General features: G+C 43.6%; 2 protein-coding genes across 6 annotated transcripts in view; both read right to left on the minus strand.

Annotated features, from left to right (window-relative positions):
• The window catches only part of ZNF512 (zinc finger protein 512), a 28,247-nt gene extending 27,850 nt beyond the window's left edge, over positions 1 to 397 (minus strand). For 4 of the 5 annotated variants that reach the window (XM_020983797.2, XM_020983798.2, XM_078149787.1 and 1 more), the window contains exon 1: positions 297 to 397. In XM_020983797.2, coding sequence (XP_020839456.1) covers positions 297 to 326 — 30 coding nt within the window. In that variant the 5' untranslated portion in view covers positions 327 to 397. The remainder of the gene's footprint in view (positions 1 to 296) is intronic. The other variant, XM_020983799.2, reaches the window with a different exon arrangement.
• On the minus strand, positions 341 to 10,350 carry SPATA31H1 (SPATA31 subfamily H member 1). Its single transcript, XM_078149157.1, has 6 exons — positions 10,210 to 10,350; positions 9,926 to 9,971; positions 8,308 to 8,368; positions 8,108 to 8,203; positions 1,176 to 7,780; positions 341 to 378 (listed from the first exon to the last, which is right to left on the minus strand). Exons 1-6 carry the CDS (start codon positions 10,348 to 10,350, stop codon positions 341 to 343), a joined length of 6,987 nt encoding a protein of 2,328 aa, XP_078005283.1.
• Between the last annotated feature and the right edge of the window lie 9,253 nt (positions 10,351 to 19,603).

Raw genomic sequence — 19,603 nt, forward strand, 5'->3', positions numbered from 1 at the left:
CTCGGAACTAGAGTGTGGGGGCGGAAAGGAAGGCCGCCTCGGGGCTCTGTAGCGGGGCCGAGGGCAGTCGGAGGAGGAGGAGGAAGGGAGGATGTGGGGCGGCGCTACCCACGAAGAGGCTCCGGCCCGGGGACCAAGAACCTGGAGCGGCCGAAGCGCGCTATCTCCCCCCGGCCCTGACGGCCTGAGAAGCAGACGGGGAACTGGAATGTCAGTGGGAACGGGCCCGGGATCGCAGTGAAAAAATCAGGGGTTCAAGGCTCCGGAAAAGGGGCCCCCCAAACCAGTCTACTCACAGAAGCTACCGCAGAGCGTCCGGAAGGCATCGCCCCCTCCACCTTTACTTCAGAAACGTCATCACGCCGCGACCCAAAGGGGCTGAGAGGAAAGGGGGTAACGTCACGTCCGCTCCTCACCCGTCCGCTCGCGCCGGAATCCAGGGTGTCACGTGGTGATGTTCCGCTTTTCTTTCTGTATCATTCGTAAGGATTTTAACCTGTTTGTAGATATTACAAAGTGGCGGAAGGAAGAGTCTTTAGAGACCTTGAAGTGCAATCGCCTCCCCCGCCCACCCTTTGTTTTTTTTTTGCAGATTGGGAAACTGAGGATTAAAGAGAGAAATTGATTCTAGAGTGAGCAGTATAGTCAAGATTTGAATCTAAGTCCGCACTTGAGCTCAGGACCGAGGCTGGTGGCTGGTGATTGCTAGTTGTTCAGTCGTGCCCAACTCTTCGTGACCCCATTGGGGGTTTACTGGAGTGGTTTGCCATTTCCTTCTCCAGCTCATTTTACGGATGAGGAAACTGAGGCAAACAGGGTTAAGTGACTTGCCCAGCGTCACATAGGTAGTGTCAGAGGCTAAATCTATCCATTGCGCCAGCTCGCTGCCCTAGTGGTTGCTACATAGTCATACAGATTAACACATTCTGTATTTAGTTCTTTTATTGGAGAGAAGTTACAGACCCCCCCTGCAGATAATTTCCTTAGACACATGCTTAGGGATCATGCAAGTAGGGTGATGGAGTGCAGTGAAGGGAAAGCTAGTAGATTAGCATGGAGAAGAACAAAATGAGTACTTGGAGTAGATTCTTCTTCTGTAGCTCTCCTGAATCTTCTTTGCCTCAGGGCTGGGAACTGAGCCTGCTCTCAAATCCTGACATTCTGAGACACCTTACCTGTCCCACCACGCTGAGCATTTTGCTGTTGAATCTTCTGTTTTGACGCTGGTCCTCCTAGAATGCCTTTGTGCCTCTGGCTAGTTTGTTCAGTTTTGTCAGATTTTTTTATAGATCCATCGCAGCACTTTGGAACTGGGGATGTGGACCTGTGGGATGGTCTAGATTTGGGTGTGGAGTCAAGAAATGATCTAGATGGGTTAATCGTCTTATTCTTTGGAGCCCTATTAAGTGGTTTGAATGCTTCTGTTTCCTTGCCATCTCTCTCTGGCTTCCTTTCCATTTTAGTTGTATTCAGAGGCTTGACCCACTGCTTCCCCTCATTTTTGGAACCATGTTGTACATGAGATTGTTCAAGGAAAACTGAGCCTTGTTGCCTGGATGGCCTTGCCCTAGGAGCATGCATCTGTTGGAATGAAGGCTTTGGTGGATAAGCCATACCAAGCGCTCTCTTTATACTGAGGCAGAGCCATTGCATAAGTCCTGTGGACTTCTCAGAATGAGTGCTTGGAGGAGCTACTTCCTGGGCCTCCATAGTCCTTTCCTCTGGTTGTATCTTTCTATCCTTGGGGGTGCTCTTTCTCGGCACTCTTTCAATTTTCTGAGTTTTAGTTCTGTTCTCCTTGGGGGTCTTCACTTGTTCTAAGTCAAGGATCCGTTTAGCTTCACTGCTAGCCCAGCTATCTTTGATATCAGTGTCCAGTAAAGAATGTATTGTAAAGTCATATTGCTCAGGCTCTCCACTTTCTGCTTTTGCAACCTCTACTCGCCTGCCAGGTAAATTTCTTTTGATATGAACTTGAATAGGTTCAGGGTTTTGGGAACGCTCAGGATTTTGGAAAGGCTTAGGTCCTAAATCTGTATTAGGGCAGGGGCATAGAGTAAAATTTTTCTTTGTGACATGACAGGTACAGACTTTGTCCTTTCTCTTCTCTGATGGGTCAGACTGTGATGGTGCATGTCCCATTGACACCAAAGGCCCTACTTCTCTTTGCTGCTTTGGAGTTTGGGTTTGGCTTCGGGTTCTCAACCTAAAGCCAAGGTGAACCCGAAACTCCCCATGTCCCTCAGAGTTACGAAAAAGGCGGAGCTGTGGATAGATAACAAGCCAAGGCCCAACAGAGTCATGGAACTTGTGGGGGCAACTGGGGCCTGAACATCTGCCACACTGCAGACAGATAGGGTACTGTAGAACCATACCTGTAGTTTGGGATGGAGTGAAATGGGGAGACAGTTGATTCTTTAGGAGCTCTTCTGTTATTTTCAGCTGCAGGTCCTGTAGTAGCTGGGTCTGTTCATGGGAAGAAGTTATTGACAGAGGTATAGGCTGAGATTCAGAAGTTCTTATCTGTGAGCTGGCGTCTGGTGTTTCATTCTGCTCCACTGAAACAGGGTTCTGCTCAGTACTAGGTATCTTGTGGGAGGAAGGCAGTTGTGTACTTGTACTCAGAGGTAACTCACTTAACTCTGAGGGGACTTGTTCCCTTTCCTTCCTTTCCTCCATAGGTTCATGGCTGCCTTGGGCTTCTTTTGTGGTCAGGTTAGGAGAGTCCCGAGATGTACTGGGCCTAGAATCCTCTAGCTGTTTTTTGAAGGGCAAATTCTTCCTACAGAGTTGGCATAGGATATCAATAATCTTCCCTTGATAGCTCTGAGAAACCATTGTTTGTCTTGGTAGAACAAAATGCCCATTTGGGGCATATGGAGAGGGAATTGGAGGTGGTCTTTGGACATGGGCCTCCTGGATATCATGTGCTTGCCGCATCTTAGCCCCCAAGTTCTTCCTTAGCGTGGAAGTACTAGAGGATGATTTTCTCTTTGCCACTCTTCCCTTTGAAATTTGCTGCTCCTGAGCCTTCACTTGCCTGTTTGAAACAGACTGTTTTAGAGCTCTCGGGGTCCTTAATCTTTTTTGGGAGAAACTATTCTCTGATTTCGAAGGTGGGAGTGAAGGATCATGGAATAGGCACTGAAGACTCCGCTCCCATTGCTGTAAGGAATGTGAGGGCTGTACAGAAAGAGGCCTAGGAAGAGAGGAAGGTTGTGCCGTCTGGGAAAATTTGCTAGGCCTTCTTAAAATAAAGGGCTTTAGAATGACTATATTCTCATTCAAGTCTCCTAACATTGATCTCAGAATTTCCTGTGTGTTAGAGCCATGAAGGCCTTGTTTCAGCTTAGCGGCAATCCTACTAGAACCTAAAATGTATAGAGGTGTGGAGCCCTGGATGAGATAGAAAGACTCCCCAGTTGGTGACTGCAACTCTGGAGACAGTTGCTTAGGATCTGTGACTTGAAACTTAGGCTTTGAGGTCAATTCCACAGAGTCTACAACTTCAGTTTGTGGCAATGGGGTCAGCTCTAAAGAATCTATGACTTGAACATGTGGATTTAGGCTCAGCACCTTAGAATCTTTGAATTTAATCTGTGACCCCTGGGCCAGCCCCTTGGAATCTGTGAGTTTGACCTGTGACTCCTGGGCCAGCCCCTGGGAATTTGTGAGTTTGACCTGTGACCCAGGGATCAACCTCTTGGAATCTGTGAGTTTAACTTGTGACCCCTGGGCCAGCCTGTTGGAATCTGTGACTTTGACCTGTAACCCCTGGGCCAACCCCTTGGAATGTGTGAGTTTGACCTGTGACTCTGGGATCAGCCCCTTGGAATCTCTGAGTTTGATCTGTGACCCCTGGGCCAGCCCCTTGGAATCTGTAGGTTTGACCTGTGACCCCTGGGCTAGCCCCTTGGAATCTGTAAGTTTGACCTGTGACCCAGGGATCAGCCTCTTGGAATCTGTGAGTTTGACCTGTGACCCCAGGGCAAGCCCCTTGGAATCTGTGAGTTTGACCTGTGACCCCTGGGCCACCCCCTTGGAATTTGTGAGTTTGACCTGTGACCCTGGAATCAGCCCCTTGGAATCTGTGGGTTTGACCTGTGACTCTGGGATCAGCCCCTTGGAATCTCTGAGTTTGACCTGTGACCCCAGGACTACCCTCTTGGAATCTGTGAGTTTGACCTGTGACCCTGGAATCAGCCCCTTGGAATCTGTGGGTTTGACCTGTGACTCTGGGATCAGCCCCTTGGAATCTCTGAGTTTGACCTGTGACCCCAGGACCACACCCTTGGAATGTGTGAGTTTGACATGTGACTCTGGGATTAGCCCCTTAGGATCTGTGAGTTTGACCTGTGACTCCTGGGCCAGCCCCTTGGAATCTGTGAATTTGATCTGCGACCCCTGGGCCAGCCCCTTGGAGTCCGTGAGTTTGGCCTGTGACTCTGGGATCAGCCCCTTAGGATCTGTGAGTTTGACCTGTGACTTCTGGGCCAGCCCCTTGGAATCTGTGAATTTGATCTGCGACCCCTGGGCCAGCCCCTTGGAATGTGTGAGTTTGACCTGTGACTCTGGGATCAGCCCCTTAGGATCTGTGAGTTTGACCTGTGACCCAGGGATCAGCCCTTTGGAATCTGTGGATTTGACCTGTGACTCTGAGATCAGCCCCTTGGAATCTGTGAATTTGACCTGTGACCCCAGGGCATGCTCCTTGGCATCTGTGAGTTTGACCTGTGACTCTGGGATTAGCCCCTTGGAATCTGTGAGTTTGACCTGTGATCTCTGGGCCAACCCCTTGGAGTCTGTGAGTTTGACCTGTGACTCTGGGATCAGGTCCTTGGAATCTGTGAGTTTGACCTGTGACTCCTGGGCTAGCCCCTTGGAGTCTGTGAGTTTGACCTGTGACTCTGGGATCAGCTCCTTGGAATCTGTGAGTTTGACCTGTGACTCCTGGGCTAGCCCCTTGGAGTCTGAGAGTTTGACCTGTGACTCTAGGATTAGTCTCTTGGAATCTGTGACTTTGACCTGTGACCCCTGGGCCAGCCCCTTGGAATCTTTGACTTTGACCTGTGACCCCTGGGCCAGCCCCTTGGAATCTTTGACTTTGACCTGTGACCCCTGGGCCAACCCCTTGGAATCTCTGAGTTTGACCTGTGACCCCTGGGCCAGCCCCTTAGAATCTGTGATTTTGACCTGTGACCCTTGGGCTAGCCCCTTGGAATCTGTGACTTTGACCTGTGACTCTGGGATCAGCCCCTTGGAATCTCTGAGTTTGACCTGCAACTCTTGGGCCAGCCCCTTGGAGTCTGTGAGTTTGACCTGTGACCTCTGGGTCAGCCCCTTGGAATCTGTGAGTTTGAGCTGTGACTCTGGGATCAGCCCCTTAGAATCTATGACTTTGACCTGTGACCCCTGGGCCAGCCCCTTGGAATCTCTGAGTTTGACCTGTGACTCTGGGATCAGCCCCTTGGAATCTGTGAGTTTGACCTGTGACTCTGGGATCAGCCCTTTGGAACCTGTGAGTTTGACCTGTGATCCCTTGGCCAGCCCCTTGGAATTTGTGAGTTTGACCTGTGTGTCTGGGATCAGCCCCTTGGAATCTATAACTTTGACCTGTGACCCCTGGGCCAGCCCCTTGGAATCTGTGAGTTTTACCTGTGACCCTGAGATCACCTCCTTGGAATCTGTGAATTTGACCTGTGACCCTTGGGCTAGCCCCTTGGAATCTGTGAGTTTGAACTGTAACCCTGGAATCAGCTGCTTAGAATCTGTCAGTTTGACCTCTGACCCTGGGATCAGCCCCTTGGAATCTGTGAGTTTGACTTTTGTCCCTGGGATCAGCCCTTTGGAATCTGTGAATTTGAACTGTGACCCTGGGATCAGCCCCTTGGAATCTGTGAGTTTGACCTGTGACTCTGGGATCATCTCCTTGGAATCAGTGAGTTTGACCTGTGACCCTGGGATCATTTCCTTGGAATCTGTGGATTTGAACTGTGACCCTGGGATCAGCCCCTTGGAATCTGTGAGTTTGACCTGTGACCCTGGGATTAGGCCCTTGAAATCTGTGAGTTTGACCTGTGACCCTGAGGTCAGCTCCTTAGAATCTGTGAGTTTGACCTGTGATCTTGGGGTCAGCCCCTTGAAATCTGTTCGTTTGACCTGTGACCCTGAGGTCAGCTCCTTGGAGTCTGAGAGTTTGACCTGTGATCTTGGTATTAGCCCCTTGGAATCTGTTGGTTTGACCTGTGACCCTAGGATCAGCCCTCCAGAATCCACATTTTTAATCTGTCGCCCTGGGGTTGGCCCCATGGAATCCGTATCTTGAACTGGTGATCCTAGATTCAGCTCCACGAAATGTGCATCATATTTCACTGGCGCAGGAGTTGTTGCTACAGAATCCATATCTTGAACCTTTGAACTTGAACCTTTGAGCTCCAAAGAATCTACATCTTGCTTCTGTGGCACTGGAGTTAGCTCCATCTCATCAGTATCTTGAATCTGTGGCTTTTGAACCTGTGGCCCTGAGTTCAGCCCCAAAGAATCTGTAGTTTGACCATGTGACTCTGGAGTCAATCCTTTAGAATCTTTGACTTGAACCTGGGGCGTTGGGCTCAATGGCTCAGATCCCACAGTTTGAGGCAATCTCATAGTGCCTACCCCAGTGCTCAATTCTTCATTCTTCTTTGGGGCCTCCTTTTGTTGCCCTATGGCCTTCTTTAGAAGACCATTGACTTTCTTCTTAATACAAAGTTCCAACCTCTTTTTCACATCCTCTTTCAGAAAGGTGGTTTCCCTTAGGATGACATCCACTCCTGAGGAAAAGGCATTCTGTGTAACAAATGGGGGTCTTAGCTGGAGCTGGCTGTCTGCTTGCGATGATTTTGGAGTTGTTGGTCTTATCTGGTCAATTTCCAAATCCATGGAAAGTAGACAACATGAAACATATGGAGATTTTTTGTTGGTATCCTTTACAGTGTTTTGAGGTTTATGGCCTTCATTCTGCACTTTAATGACATGGTTCAGCATTGCCCATGACTGCTTCACAGCTGTGGGTACCCTCCGGGCCCTCAGTGTACACACTTTCCAGGCCATGTGCCCCTCTAGCACCCACCGGGCTGAATGTGAAAGTTGAATTGGAGCCCAGCATGGGAGCCGGGGTCTCTCACAAAGATTTGTAGGTGGAGGACGATTTGAATCTTTAAGAACTCTATTTCCTTCCCTCTTTTTTGTTGTCTTCTTCTTTCGGATAGGAGTATAGGCCAAAGGATATGGACTTACAGAAAGCTTTATGGTTCTGAAAATTGGAGGACGTGTCAAACGTTGGGCAATCTTTCTCCTTATGTGGATCTCCAAGGAATTCCTGATCTCTTTGGGGACCCAGCTGTCATTCTCTTCCTTCGATGCTTTGGTCTCATAGAGCCTTTGAATGAAGTTACAGGTACAGTTTTCCAAAAAGATATTCTTCCCTGTGTTATCTTTTTTAGCTTGAGGAAGCAGGAAAGGAGGCAGAGAGAGCACCCGTGCTTGTCCAGAATAATTTTTGGAGGGATTAGGTAGACTATGGCTCTGGTGTCGTAGGTTCTCTCTAAAAATATAGGCAAGGGATTGAGTTGCACTGAGATTGGTGTGAAGTGAAGAAGTTCTCTGGACTCTAGAAAACCCTGGGCTGTGGCACTGATAGCATGTCAGGGTTTGTAAGTCCTCAGGCCCAGTAGTAGAAGAGCTGGAGGAAGAAGTTGAGGTCTCTTGTGAAGACGAGGACAAGTTCATGAGGCTGGATCTGAGAGGGAGAGAGAGAGACAGATAGTTATCTGCTGTGGAGTAGAAAAGGGAAAGGTTGGGATGGACATTACACAGAGTCCTTTCTTTCTAGTTGTAGAAAGCGAAAGGAAGACTGCCCTTCCTACATTTCAATTATCTATGAGGCTCATTCCTCTCCCAAGAAATGAAAGACTGCTTTTCTTATCCACTCAGGGAGATGACAACCATGGTAGTTCCTATGCTTCCTTTGATGAGAACACTGACAAGGATCTGGTAATTCCATGTGCTCTTTAACATCCCCTCCCCCAACCCTATAGGTATTTACCCCAGGTTTGTAGTGCCTAACCTTGCTATGTCCAGGCACTGGTAAATATGCTGGAGGTTCTTATCCATTGACCGGAGAGTATAATTTTGGGCCCAGCCCACAGGGAGCCCTGAAAAACTGGATGAAATGGGGTACCAGTTAGTAAAACTGAAAGGATAAAAATGGTGGCAACTAGTATCAATACTGTAACTTAATGGGGAGGGTAGGAAGCCTTTCCTCACCGGGCCAGGTCAGCTCCTGTACATCCCATCTGAAGATTGTCCTCCCAACGTGGAGATGGAACTAGAAATAATGGAGGACAATGTTCATAAGAGGCCAGGTACCTTTAGAATTTCAAACTTTTAAGCTCTGAGAAACTTGAAAGCTCATGTAATCCAACACCGTTTCAGAGATTATAATAATAGATGGCATTTATATAGAGCTTTAAAGTTTGTAAAGCACTTTATGTGCAGGGTGTCTCAAAAGTCTTAGTTCAGCTTTAAGTTACTAAAGCTTAAAATTACACTAAGATTTTTGGGACACCCTGTATATAATTTCATTTGATCCTTGTAGCAACCCTGTGAGATAGATATTGCATGTATTATCATCCCCGTTTTACAACTAAGGACACTAACACTCAAAGGTTAAGTGATTTATTCAAGGTCACATAGCTACTTAGTAAGAAGAGCTAGGAATAGAACCCAGGTAGACAGTGTTACTCTCCCATTTATGAAGTTTCAGTGCTCCCTGTTACTTCTAAGATAAAGGCATTTAAAGTGTTTGACAATCTAACTCCAGCCTGTCTTTCCAAACTGATTTCACATGATTCCTCTCAAATATTCTACATCAGCGGTATCAAACTCATAGAAAGAGGGGCTATTAAACTGCCATAGCTAAGGATCCCTGCAGGCTGCATATTGATTCATTTTTAAAATGTAATGTTATCTATAATTTATTATATTTTTATTTATTTTGTTAAATATTTCCCAATTACATTTTAGTCTGGGTTGGGCTGCTTGCATCCAGTGGGCCCCATGTTTGACACCTCTGCTCTGCATAACAGTCAAACTGGCCCTCTTGCCATGCTGCAAGTATCCCACCTTCTGCCTTCCTGCCCCTGTGATGACTTAGCCCTTAGACCTAGATCCATGCTGAGAATGCTATCTTCTTCCTAGCTTCCTTCATGGCTCAGATCAAATGCTCTAATTCTCTAAGAGGCCTTTTCTAACTCACCCAATCATTAGTGCCCATGCCCGACCCCCAAATTACTTTGTATTTATTCTACATCATAACTGTGTACATATTGTATGCCAGTAATGTACCTAGTAGAGAGCATGACAGAGTAGGCATAAGCAGGCATAAATCATTATTGATTTGAACTGGTTCCAGTCAAGTACTGTTTCCCATTGCCTCCTTTTTCCCTTAATAACACAGTGAAAAGGAGCCATCATGAGTTGGAAGGAAATTCCCCAACACACACACACACACCCTCAGTTACTGCCTAAGCCATAAGAGATGAGAGTAAGGGCTTGAAGTGGGGAGAAAAGGGAAAATGTAATGGTTTTCTTCTTTTCCCACTTAATTACTTTGGTCTTTAAGTGGAAAAGAGAGGGGAAGAAAGTGGAAAGAATGAAGAAGCTGTTTGCACTCACTCAGATGGAGGGATATTTTCATTTGGCTATAAAAGTAAAGCTACCAAAAGCATAGAATTGATGCTTCCTTCCCCTCTTAACCTGCTACCACAATTACTATCCCCTTCCAGCTTCTCCTCACCCATTTCCCCACCCCTGAGGTCCCCAATGAATTTAGCTGTCATTCAATGTCCAGCTCTTCCAGATGAGATAGTAAGGATCTAGGTACCTTTTCTGAGTTTTTGGTTCCCTGGTACTTTTTGCTGCCTTGAAGTCTGGAAGAATACAAAAAGACAGAGTCACATCAGTGGGTACTCCAAAGAGAGGGTGAGAGACCCTAGCCCCAGTATATCATATCTTAAGTTGAGAAAGACTGAAAGGTAAACAGAGAAAGAAATAGAAGAGTCCCAGAGAGTCAAAGAGCTAGAGCAAGTCTTCTACCCATAAGATACCCTCCTTCCCCATACTTTTGCCCTGGCCCAGGGAGGGAGCAGGTTTTGTAATTCCACGTACCTCATTGATCTTGGCTGGCAACAGCTCCCACCTTTGATCCCCAGGTAGCAATGACCAGACTCCAATGACAAGAAGACCAAGTAATAGAAAAAGGCTGAAAGGTGGTGGCAGGGGCGGGCCAGGCCCCAGGATCAGCTCCATCACCCCACCACCCCATGCCTCCTTTCAGTCAAAGATCCACAGCTTGCAATGTAGTGACCTCACATGACATCATAATGAGTATTCCAATTTGGAGTAGAATGCAAACTTGGTTCTTGCCTTTCCGCTATTTGTTAACTCTCAGGTCATCAGCTACTGTCTCCCCTACAATGACCAAAATGCTTGCCAAAGGCCAGGAAAATACAGGCATTCTTAGTCTTATTGCCAGTCTTCCTCGAAGCAGGCTGGGCAATTAATAGAACAAAGTGTCAGGGGACAATATTTCAAAAAAGCAGTACTTCTGAATACTATATAATTCTAATGACCAGTCTCTTCCTGAAGAAGAAATGGGGAAAAGCACTCCCCTCCTTTCATTAGATAGATGGGGAACTGTAAGTATGGAATGATACAGCCTAGATCACTGTGTCAGTTTTAAAGAACTTTTTCTTTGTTACATGAGAAGATTCACTGGGGGAAGTGAGAGGGTATATTTGGAAATGATTATGAGGCAAAATAAAAGACATCAACAAAACTTTTTTTAAACCCACATTAAAAAAAAATTTTTTTAAAGCAGAACTGTAGAATGTCCCTGTAGCTTTTTAAGTCAACTTTGGGAAAAGTTCCTTCTGAGCAGCAATCCCAGACGAGGGATATTTCCTGAGAGAATATCTATAGGATTTGGACATTGTTGATTTCGTCCACTTCAAACGGTACATAACCTCAAAATTCTCCGGTAATAACTGTTCCAAACCTTTTCCTTACTCCTCTTGCTACTAAATGCATTATAGTTGAAAACAGCTGGACTTGGACTCAGGAGAGGCCTCATTTCAAATTCTTATTCGTGGTGTGACCACCATTGGGGTCTGGCTATTGTTGCTTGGAGATTCAAAGCAGTAGCTATTATCAGCAGTGATTTGACAAAGAGCCAATCATTCGCCTCTGTGAGGTACAGCTTCCTTACCGGTGAAAAGGAACAATATGTACATGAGTACCCACTTCACAAGGTTGTTTTGCACATCAAATGAGATATAATGTCTATCAAGTGCTTTCAAGTCTCTAATGCAACAAATGCTCATTAAGCACATACTACGTGAAAGATATCACATACAATACTAGGAATATAAGGACAAAAAAAACCACACACAATTTTTCCTCTCGAGGAGCTTACATTCTACTTAAAGTGCCAAATAAATGTCAGCATTATCTCCCATACTTAAAACAAATGTTCTAGCCTCCTATTTCACTAAGGTTGAAGCCATCCAATATAAACTCCCTCAGTTCCTTTTTCCATTCCCCAGTTCTGAGGATCATTAACCCACTGTCTTCTAGTTCCCTCTGGTCACTCCATCAAATTTCTGCTTCAGACATCTTGTTAGGAATTTAAAACTCTCCCTGTCTCAAGTTCGACCATAGATCTAGGGATAATGGAAATATGACTCCAAATTATTGGAGAATTATAGGAAATTCACTGGCTATACACCGGCTTATTCTGGAAAATTTCCTAACAGTCCAGTCCTCTGTATTTATATGATATAGGCAATATGCTTTTCTGTGATCATCTGGTGTATTGAATTTAGGCAAGAGAAACTGTTAAGTATTCTATTTTCAGGAAGTAGTTTGCTCAACTTCCTCTTGCATATTCTTTTGCTTTTTTGGTTTACCTGAGAGACAGTCCCAAAGTTTCTTCTCTAAAAAGGTATCTCCCATTCATATTCGTTCATCTGTCTTAGAGAGAAAAGAAGAAGAGAGAGAGAATATGAGAATGTGTGTAGGGTCCCATCTATGGATTTCAACGTTTAAACAGATCGGTTCCCTGGTAGTAGGTCATCCCTTCTCCATGTTTCATTGTGGTTGACAGACTCTGGTATTTTCTATCTGGCCCTGTCTCCTACTCTTCCTTAGCTTCTGCAATGCTGACCTTGGCATAAGTCCTAATCACTTCATACCTTAGCCACTGCCTCCATAGTGAACTTTTTTGCTTTGGAGTGAAACAAGTTGTAAATCTTGAGGTACTATTAAATGCTATCATCATCATCATCATCATCATCATCATCATCATCATCATCATCATCATCATCATCACATTTATGACTGCATGTAGGCCAGGGTGTGGGATAATGGCAAATTGCCCTTCCCTTCTTCCTTCTTGGGAAATAGCTAGAAACAGTCCTGATTGTTCACAAATAGGAAGAGAGATTGAGAGGGAACAGTATTTCCTAGTATTGTATTCTCAAGTATTGAATTGCCAGTCCAGTGTTGTTCGTAACCAGTTACTGGCAATATGGGAGCTGAACCTTCTAAGCTCACTGTTGTCTGCCCATTGTTTCTCTCTGCTCCCTGTACTGCATAAACTGGAATGGGACCCCCAGGAGTCTCTGGAGGGCAAAATCAGCAGGCAGAAGCAAATCAAGGAGGTAGGACCAACCAGTGCATGCCCAATCAGTGCATGCCCTGATTCAAAAATCTTGCCACCCTCTTATATCCTCTTCCTGCTTTCCTTCTCCTTCAAGTGCTTTCTAAATCCTCTGCAAAGGAAAGAAAGTTGCAAGCTTCCTGGTAAGAAAGAAAAGAAAATATGGCACCCAGTGAAAAATCTCCACTCTCCTTACCTTTATCTATAAAGGGTCACCACTCTTGGACCCGGAATGATGGTGCAGAATAGACCTGCTATGAGGACTGTAACATGGGCATCAATTATAATAGGAAATCTCTTTGTAGCAAGGTTCAGTTGGCTTGCAGGGGCATTCCCATGGAGCGTGCTTAAAGTTACTGTTTCTGGTTGCAGTCAGCCAATAGGAACTTTGCGGTCTTCTCTCAGCCACATAACGGCTCAGGGTTAAAAGACCCTTCACTTGCAAATGAAGAGTCTCCTTATTGACTATAACCAGAGGAGCTGATGACTCAGTGGATGTGCAAAAGAAAGGGGACTGTTCCCTCTTAATCTCTCTTCCTTTCTGTCTGAGAACAATCAGGACTGTTTCTAGTTACTTCCTAAGAGGGAAGAGGGGAAGGGCAGTTTGCCATTATCCCACACCCTGGCCTACATGTATCCATAAACGTGATGATGATGATGATTAGCATTTAACAGCACTTTAAGATGTAAGATTTACAACTTGTTTTACAAATTGTACCTCGTTTGTTCCTCACAACAATCCTGGAAGATAGTTGCTGTATTTGTTGCTGTTCTGTTGTGTTCAACTCTTTATGATGGTATTTGGAGTTTTCTTGGCAAAGATACTGGAGTGATTTGCCATTTCCTTCTTCAGCTCATTTTACAGATGAGGATACTGAGGCAAATGGGGTAAGTGACTTTCCCAGGATCACACAGCTAGTAAGTGCCTTGAGCAGGATTTGAATTCAAGTCTTCCCGACTTCAGGCCCAGAGCTCTATCCAAAAGTACATATCTTGCCTGGGCAAGCCAGAGCCTGAGTTTGGGTTACCTCTTTTGTGCGTATTCTTTCTGGGTCTCAGACATTCTACTTGTAAGAAGTTTTTATTGACCTCAAGCCTAAATTGGTCTCTTTGCAATCTCCACTCATTATTCCTGCTTCTGCCCCCACCCCAAGTCCCTATTTTCTAGGCTAAGCATCTCTTGTTCCTTCCACCAATCCTCATATGTCCTGGACTCAAGATCCTTCACTATCCTGGTTGCCTTCCTCTTGTCACTCTCCAGCTTATCAATGCCTTTATTAATACATGGTGCCCAGAACTGAACATAATACTCCAAATGAAAGCTGATGAGGCAGAGTACAGTGCAACTATCACCCTCCTCTTCCGGAAATCTATGTCTCACTTAATTCAGCTGAAGAATGCGTTTGCTTTTTTGGTCCTGTATCTATTCTGTACATTACTAGTTGTTTGCGTGTTCTCTCCACCACTAGAATGTGAGCTTCTTGAGGGCAGAGACTGTTTTTGCCTTTCTTTGTATCCCCAACATTTAGCATAGTGACTGGCATAAAGTAACTACTTAATAAATGCTTCTTGGCTTTACCTGGCTGCCACATCACAATGCTAATTCTTACTGAACTACAGTAGTCCTCTAAGACCCCAAGGTCTTTTCTACACAGCTTCTGTCTATGCATACTTTTCCCATCTTGCACTGGTGAAGCTGATTTTTTAATATTCCAGTGCAAGACTTAACAGCAGTCCCTACTGAATTTCACCTTACTGGATTCAGACCAGTGCTCTAGCTTTCAAAGATCCTTTTTGGGTCCTGATTCTGTCATCCACTATGCTAAGAGCATCTTTAAGAGTCAGGATTAGGCCAGAGGTTCTTAACCTTCTTTTGTGTCATGAATTCCTTTGGCAGTCTAGCAAAGCTATGGACCTCTTCTTAGAATCATTTTTAAAAATATAATTCAAGTAATTTATTTAGAGGTTGATGAAAATAAAGATGTAATTTTTTCCTCATCCAAGTTCAAGTACCCCCTAAAATCTATCCATAGACCCCCTGGGGGTCCCTAGATTAAGTACCTTTGGGATAGGGCATATTCTCTATCACATGGTAAGGCAACTTCCCCCCACTTTTCTACTGTATACTTTCCCACTGTGATACTGAGGAGAGAATGCCTAATAATACTCTGCCAAAAAAAAATAAAAGCCTCTAAGAGTGACTGTCTCCTTTGTGAAAGTGAAATTATGAATTGCCAGGAATGGTGGGACCACAGCTGCTATGAGTTTTAATAACATATCTTTTAAATTCCCATTTCACATAGTAAAAGTAGTCTATGACACAAGTATGTTTTCCTTTGAGTTACATAAAGTTGGGAAGGAAATAAAAATTTTACTGTGATATCAGGGCATGGGCCAATTTTGATAAATTTATGAAATTTATATGCAAATGATTTTACATTTTAAATCCTAGATTGAACCAAGAGGTATTTATTTGAGCAGGTGCTCAGAGGAAATTGAGAAGAGGTGGCCTTCCCAGTGCATACAAAGTTCTGCATCCCTGACCACGAGGTCTAAACTAAGCTTTTGTACATATCTTGTGTGTGCATAGCTGTTCACTTGTTTCCTCCATTAGAATGTGAAATCTTGAAGGCAGGGACCATGTTTTTGCCTTTCTTTGTATCTCTGTCACTTAGCACAGTAACTAACTGCCTACATCTGGGTATGGCACCAAAAGAAATTATACTCTAAATAACTATTCTAGACTATGTCCTGGTACTTGTATATTGCTCACCTATCTTTCCTCCCCTAATACTGACATACAGTGTAGGTGTATCGGTACAGAGGAAAATTTACTGTAACAGTATAAGCAAATCCCCTTACCCATGGCATATACCTGCCTTCTCATATAAGAAGCACATTTGAAACATATAGAAAATTAGTCCATTAATCAACAAGTATTAAGCACTTACTGTGTGCCAGGTACTGTACTAAGTTCTGGGGACATATAACAAAAGTCCCCTGAGGATCTTTCATTCTAATGGAGGAGACAGTAAAGAAATAATTATGTACAAAGTACATATAGAAAAGAGACTTTATCAGTTGGGAGGACCAAAAAAAAGCCTGCAGAAGCTGTCATTTGAGCTGATTCTTGAAAGAAATGAGAGATTCCAAGAGACAGAGGTTTGAAGGAGAATATTCCGAGGATAGGGGATAAGTTAGTTCAAAGGTGTGGAGACAAGAGATGGAGAGTCATGCTCAAGAAACAGCGGGCAGGACATTATAGCTGGATCATACAATGCGTGGATCAAAGTAAAGTAAATATAAGAAGACAGAATATGTAGGAAGGGATCAAGGTGTGAAGAGCTTTAAATGCTAAACAAAGGATGTTATATTTGATCCTGGGGGTAATAAGAAGCCACTGGAATTTATTTCATAGGATAGGTGACATAATCAGAACTACTTTAGGAGTGAAAACGAATTGTAACAAAATTTGTTATCCTTCAAGCAGTTAAAAAAAAAAGCCAGAGTTGTAATCATGATTTCACATAAGACAATGATAAAAATTAATGAAATCAAAAGGGATATATAGGGAAACTACATTATATTTAAAGATACCATAGATAATGAAACTATATTATTATTAAATGTACATGCACCAAATGGCATAGCATTTAAGTTTTTAAAGGGAAAGTTAAACAAGTTGCAAATAAGTTATTGATAATAACACTGTAATCATAGGAGATAATATATTCCTCTTTCTGTGCTGGATAAATTCTATAGCCCCTTTCATAGGGAAAAATTAGTTTTGAAGGATTTATGACTATTTCTGAATGGGACCATTAAGAAACATATATATATATATATACACACACACACACACATATATATGCATATGTGTGTGTGTGTATCTCAACAGTACCAACCTTAGACCCAGGGAAGCCAGCCTCTGTCCCAGGTCCAGAGCCTCAAAGGGCCCCAAGCTTTGGAGGACAGCAGCAGCAGCTTCTAAGGGTCCCAATGACTTGGACCTTCAGTCACGCAAAGACACACCCAACATGAGACAAAGACATCACTATCAACCCCTTATTTTAGAGTTGTTTGTTCCCTTGACCTTAGCCTGGAGCCCAGTGCTCTCAATGCCTATCAGGTGGCTGAGAGAAAAGGATCCTAGACACGCTGGTCACTCTGGGGCTTTTGGTTTGTACTCTGGAGGATGGCTACACTATCTACCTACAGGGTTCTCACTGGCTTCCACCACCTTTACTGGGCCCTAGGAAAGCTCCCAGTAGGGTCAGGGTCAGGGTCTCCTGGCTGCATCAAGACCACTTGAGATTGGGGAAGGGGACAAAAGGAACATGGGGAGAGGGAATGCAGCTTCTGAGCACCGCCCGCTGGCTGCCACAAACCTTGACAGCCAGGCCGAGCCTGCTGGAGAGCTGACCACCTGCCGACACCAAACGTGGCTGACACCAAACCGGGAGACTTTCCTACCTATTGAAAGTATCTGAGATCATGCAGCAGCCACTCATACTACCTACTACTTTGCTCAGACTGACCTGGGCCCCCTTAAAGAGCTCAAAACCGAGCCAGTTAGTGTGGAGACCTAATGCAGGCTCCTCCTTGGCAGTAAAGTGTCATGCCCACCCACCTAGGACCCCATAGTAGCTGACTTGAACATTAATTTGGCATCCCACATCCCTTTGTCCATCCCTTCTCTCCCCCCTCTTCCTCCACTTAGAAACCTACCCAACATCTGCCATAGAACACTGAACCTAACCCCCAGGTTTTTTGAATCAATTCTCATGTCCCAGAGCAGCTTCTTAAGAGTCTCAATGACTCCTGACCTGAAAATCACTCATATCCCTACCATCAATCAGCCCCACCTGTATGCGCCTAGGAGATCACCATTAGAATTTGCCCTGTTCTTAATCTTAGCCCAGAACCCAGTCCCCATTAGTAGCTGAGAAAAGAGGACCCTAGATGCCCTGGTCACCTTGAGGCTTTAGGCTTGAACCTTAGAGAAATGCCTCAGTTACTGCCTCCCGAGCCCATGTTGACTTCCACACTTTCTTGAGCCCTGCCTCAAGGGAGTTCTCTCTAGATGCACTCAGCTCTCACTCGACTGAGATTACTAAAGGAGAAGGGTAATGGGTGGAATGGCCCCTGCATTCTGCGTGAACTTGTAGACCTGACCATTTGCTGACACTAACTCTGGGATCTTGACACTGCAGCTGGGACCTGTACAAGCAGACCTGAAACTAAGCAGCAACTAATCCCACCACCTGCCACCCTGTTGACATTTACCAGTGCCCAGTCCGAGCAGCCTGAAGCCCCATCTACTTCACCTAGACACTGTGAAATATCTTTACTTGCACTGATTGGACAGTAAACAACATAAATATCTCTTTTCTACTCCTTATTCTTAATCTTCACTGATAACTTAGCATACTTAACATGGATTAATGAATTTTGTAATACTTTTAAAAATCAAATTATATAAACAGGGGCCCTGAACATTCTAGGGGTGTCTCTGCTTCTCAGTATCATGTTCTGGGCCATAAGCAAAAGATATATAAATGATAAAAGCCAGAAATAGTAACATATACTTTATAGACCAAAACTCAATAAAAAAAAATAGTAATCAATAAAGGACATGAAAAAACAATACAGACCCAAATGGAGTTTAAATAATAACATCCTAAATAATTTTGAGTTAAAAGAAGAGATCATAAGGAGCAATAGACAACTATGTTAGAGAGAATGATAACACTTAGACAAAGAAAATTTTATTGGGTTCAGCTAAAGCAGTCTTCAAAGGAATATTTATATCTCTGAAAATATGTATTAAGAAAATAGAAAAAGAGGATTAATGAACTGAGCATGCAATTTTTAAAACTAGGAACTCAATAAATAATAACTTCCCAAAAATAATGTTAAAAATCTTGAAGATCAAAAGAGAAAATTGAGAACAAAAGGAACGTTGACATGATAAAACAATCTGAGTTTTTTGAAAAAGCTAACAAAACCAATAAAACAGCTAAATTGATTTTTAAAAAAAGTAAAATTGTCAAAGTAAAAAAAATGAAAAAGGTAAATTCGTAACAAGTAGTGAAGAAATAAAGAGAATTATCACAAACTATTCTACATAATTAGGTGTCAGTTAAAGGAGAATTTAAAGGAAATGAATAATTATCTGCCACAATATAAAACTTATAAAATGAAAATTATATAACTTAGACAACCCAATATCATAAGGAGAAATCCAGCAAGCCAATATGGATTAGGGTCAGCTGGATCTACAATTGTATTCTCTCAAATATTAATGCTAGAAAAATTGTTCTCAATAATAAAGAAGACTGCAATCTCAAACAGGAAACCAAAGTGTGATGCAAAACTTTTAAATTTAATTTTAGCAGAGACTACCACAACATATCCAAAAAATTATTCATTATAACCAAGTTCAATTATAACAGTGATGCAAGAATGATTCAACATGGGGGAAAGTAGGATATTTTATCATATAAATAACAGAAAAATCACAAACATCATAATTACCTCAAAAAATTCAGGAAAAACCTTTAGCAAAGTATAGCTCACATTTATGTTAAAAACCCTAGAAAACAGAGGTGAGAGTAGGCCCATCTTTAATATAATCAAAAGAACATATCTAAAACCTAGGCAATATTATTTGCAAAAGAGAGTTTGAATGCAGATTGAAGCATAGTATTTGTTATTTTTTACTTCTGTTTTGTTTCCTCCTATTGGTTCTAATTCTTCCTTACAACATCACTAATATGAAAATATGTTTAATAGGAAGGTATATGTATAGTCTGTATCAGATTGTGAGCCATCTTGGGGGGG

Source organism: Phascolarctos cinereus, unplaced genomic scaffold (genome assembly GCF_003287225.1).
Source record: "Phascolarctos cinereus isolate Bilbo 61053 unplaced genomic scaffold, phaCin_HiC Scaffold_2;HRSCAF=192, whole genome shotgun sequence".
NCBI classification, from domain to species: domain Eukaryota; kingdom Metazoa; phylum Chordata; class Mammalia; order Diprotodontia; family Phascolarctidae; genus Phascolarctos; species Phascolarctos cinereus.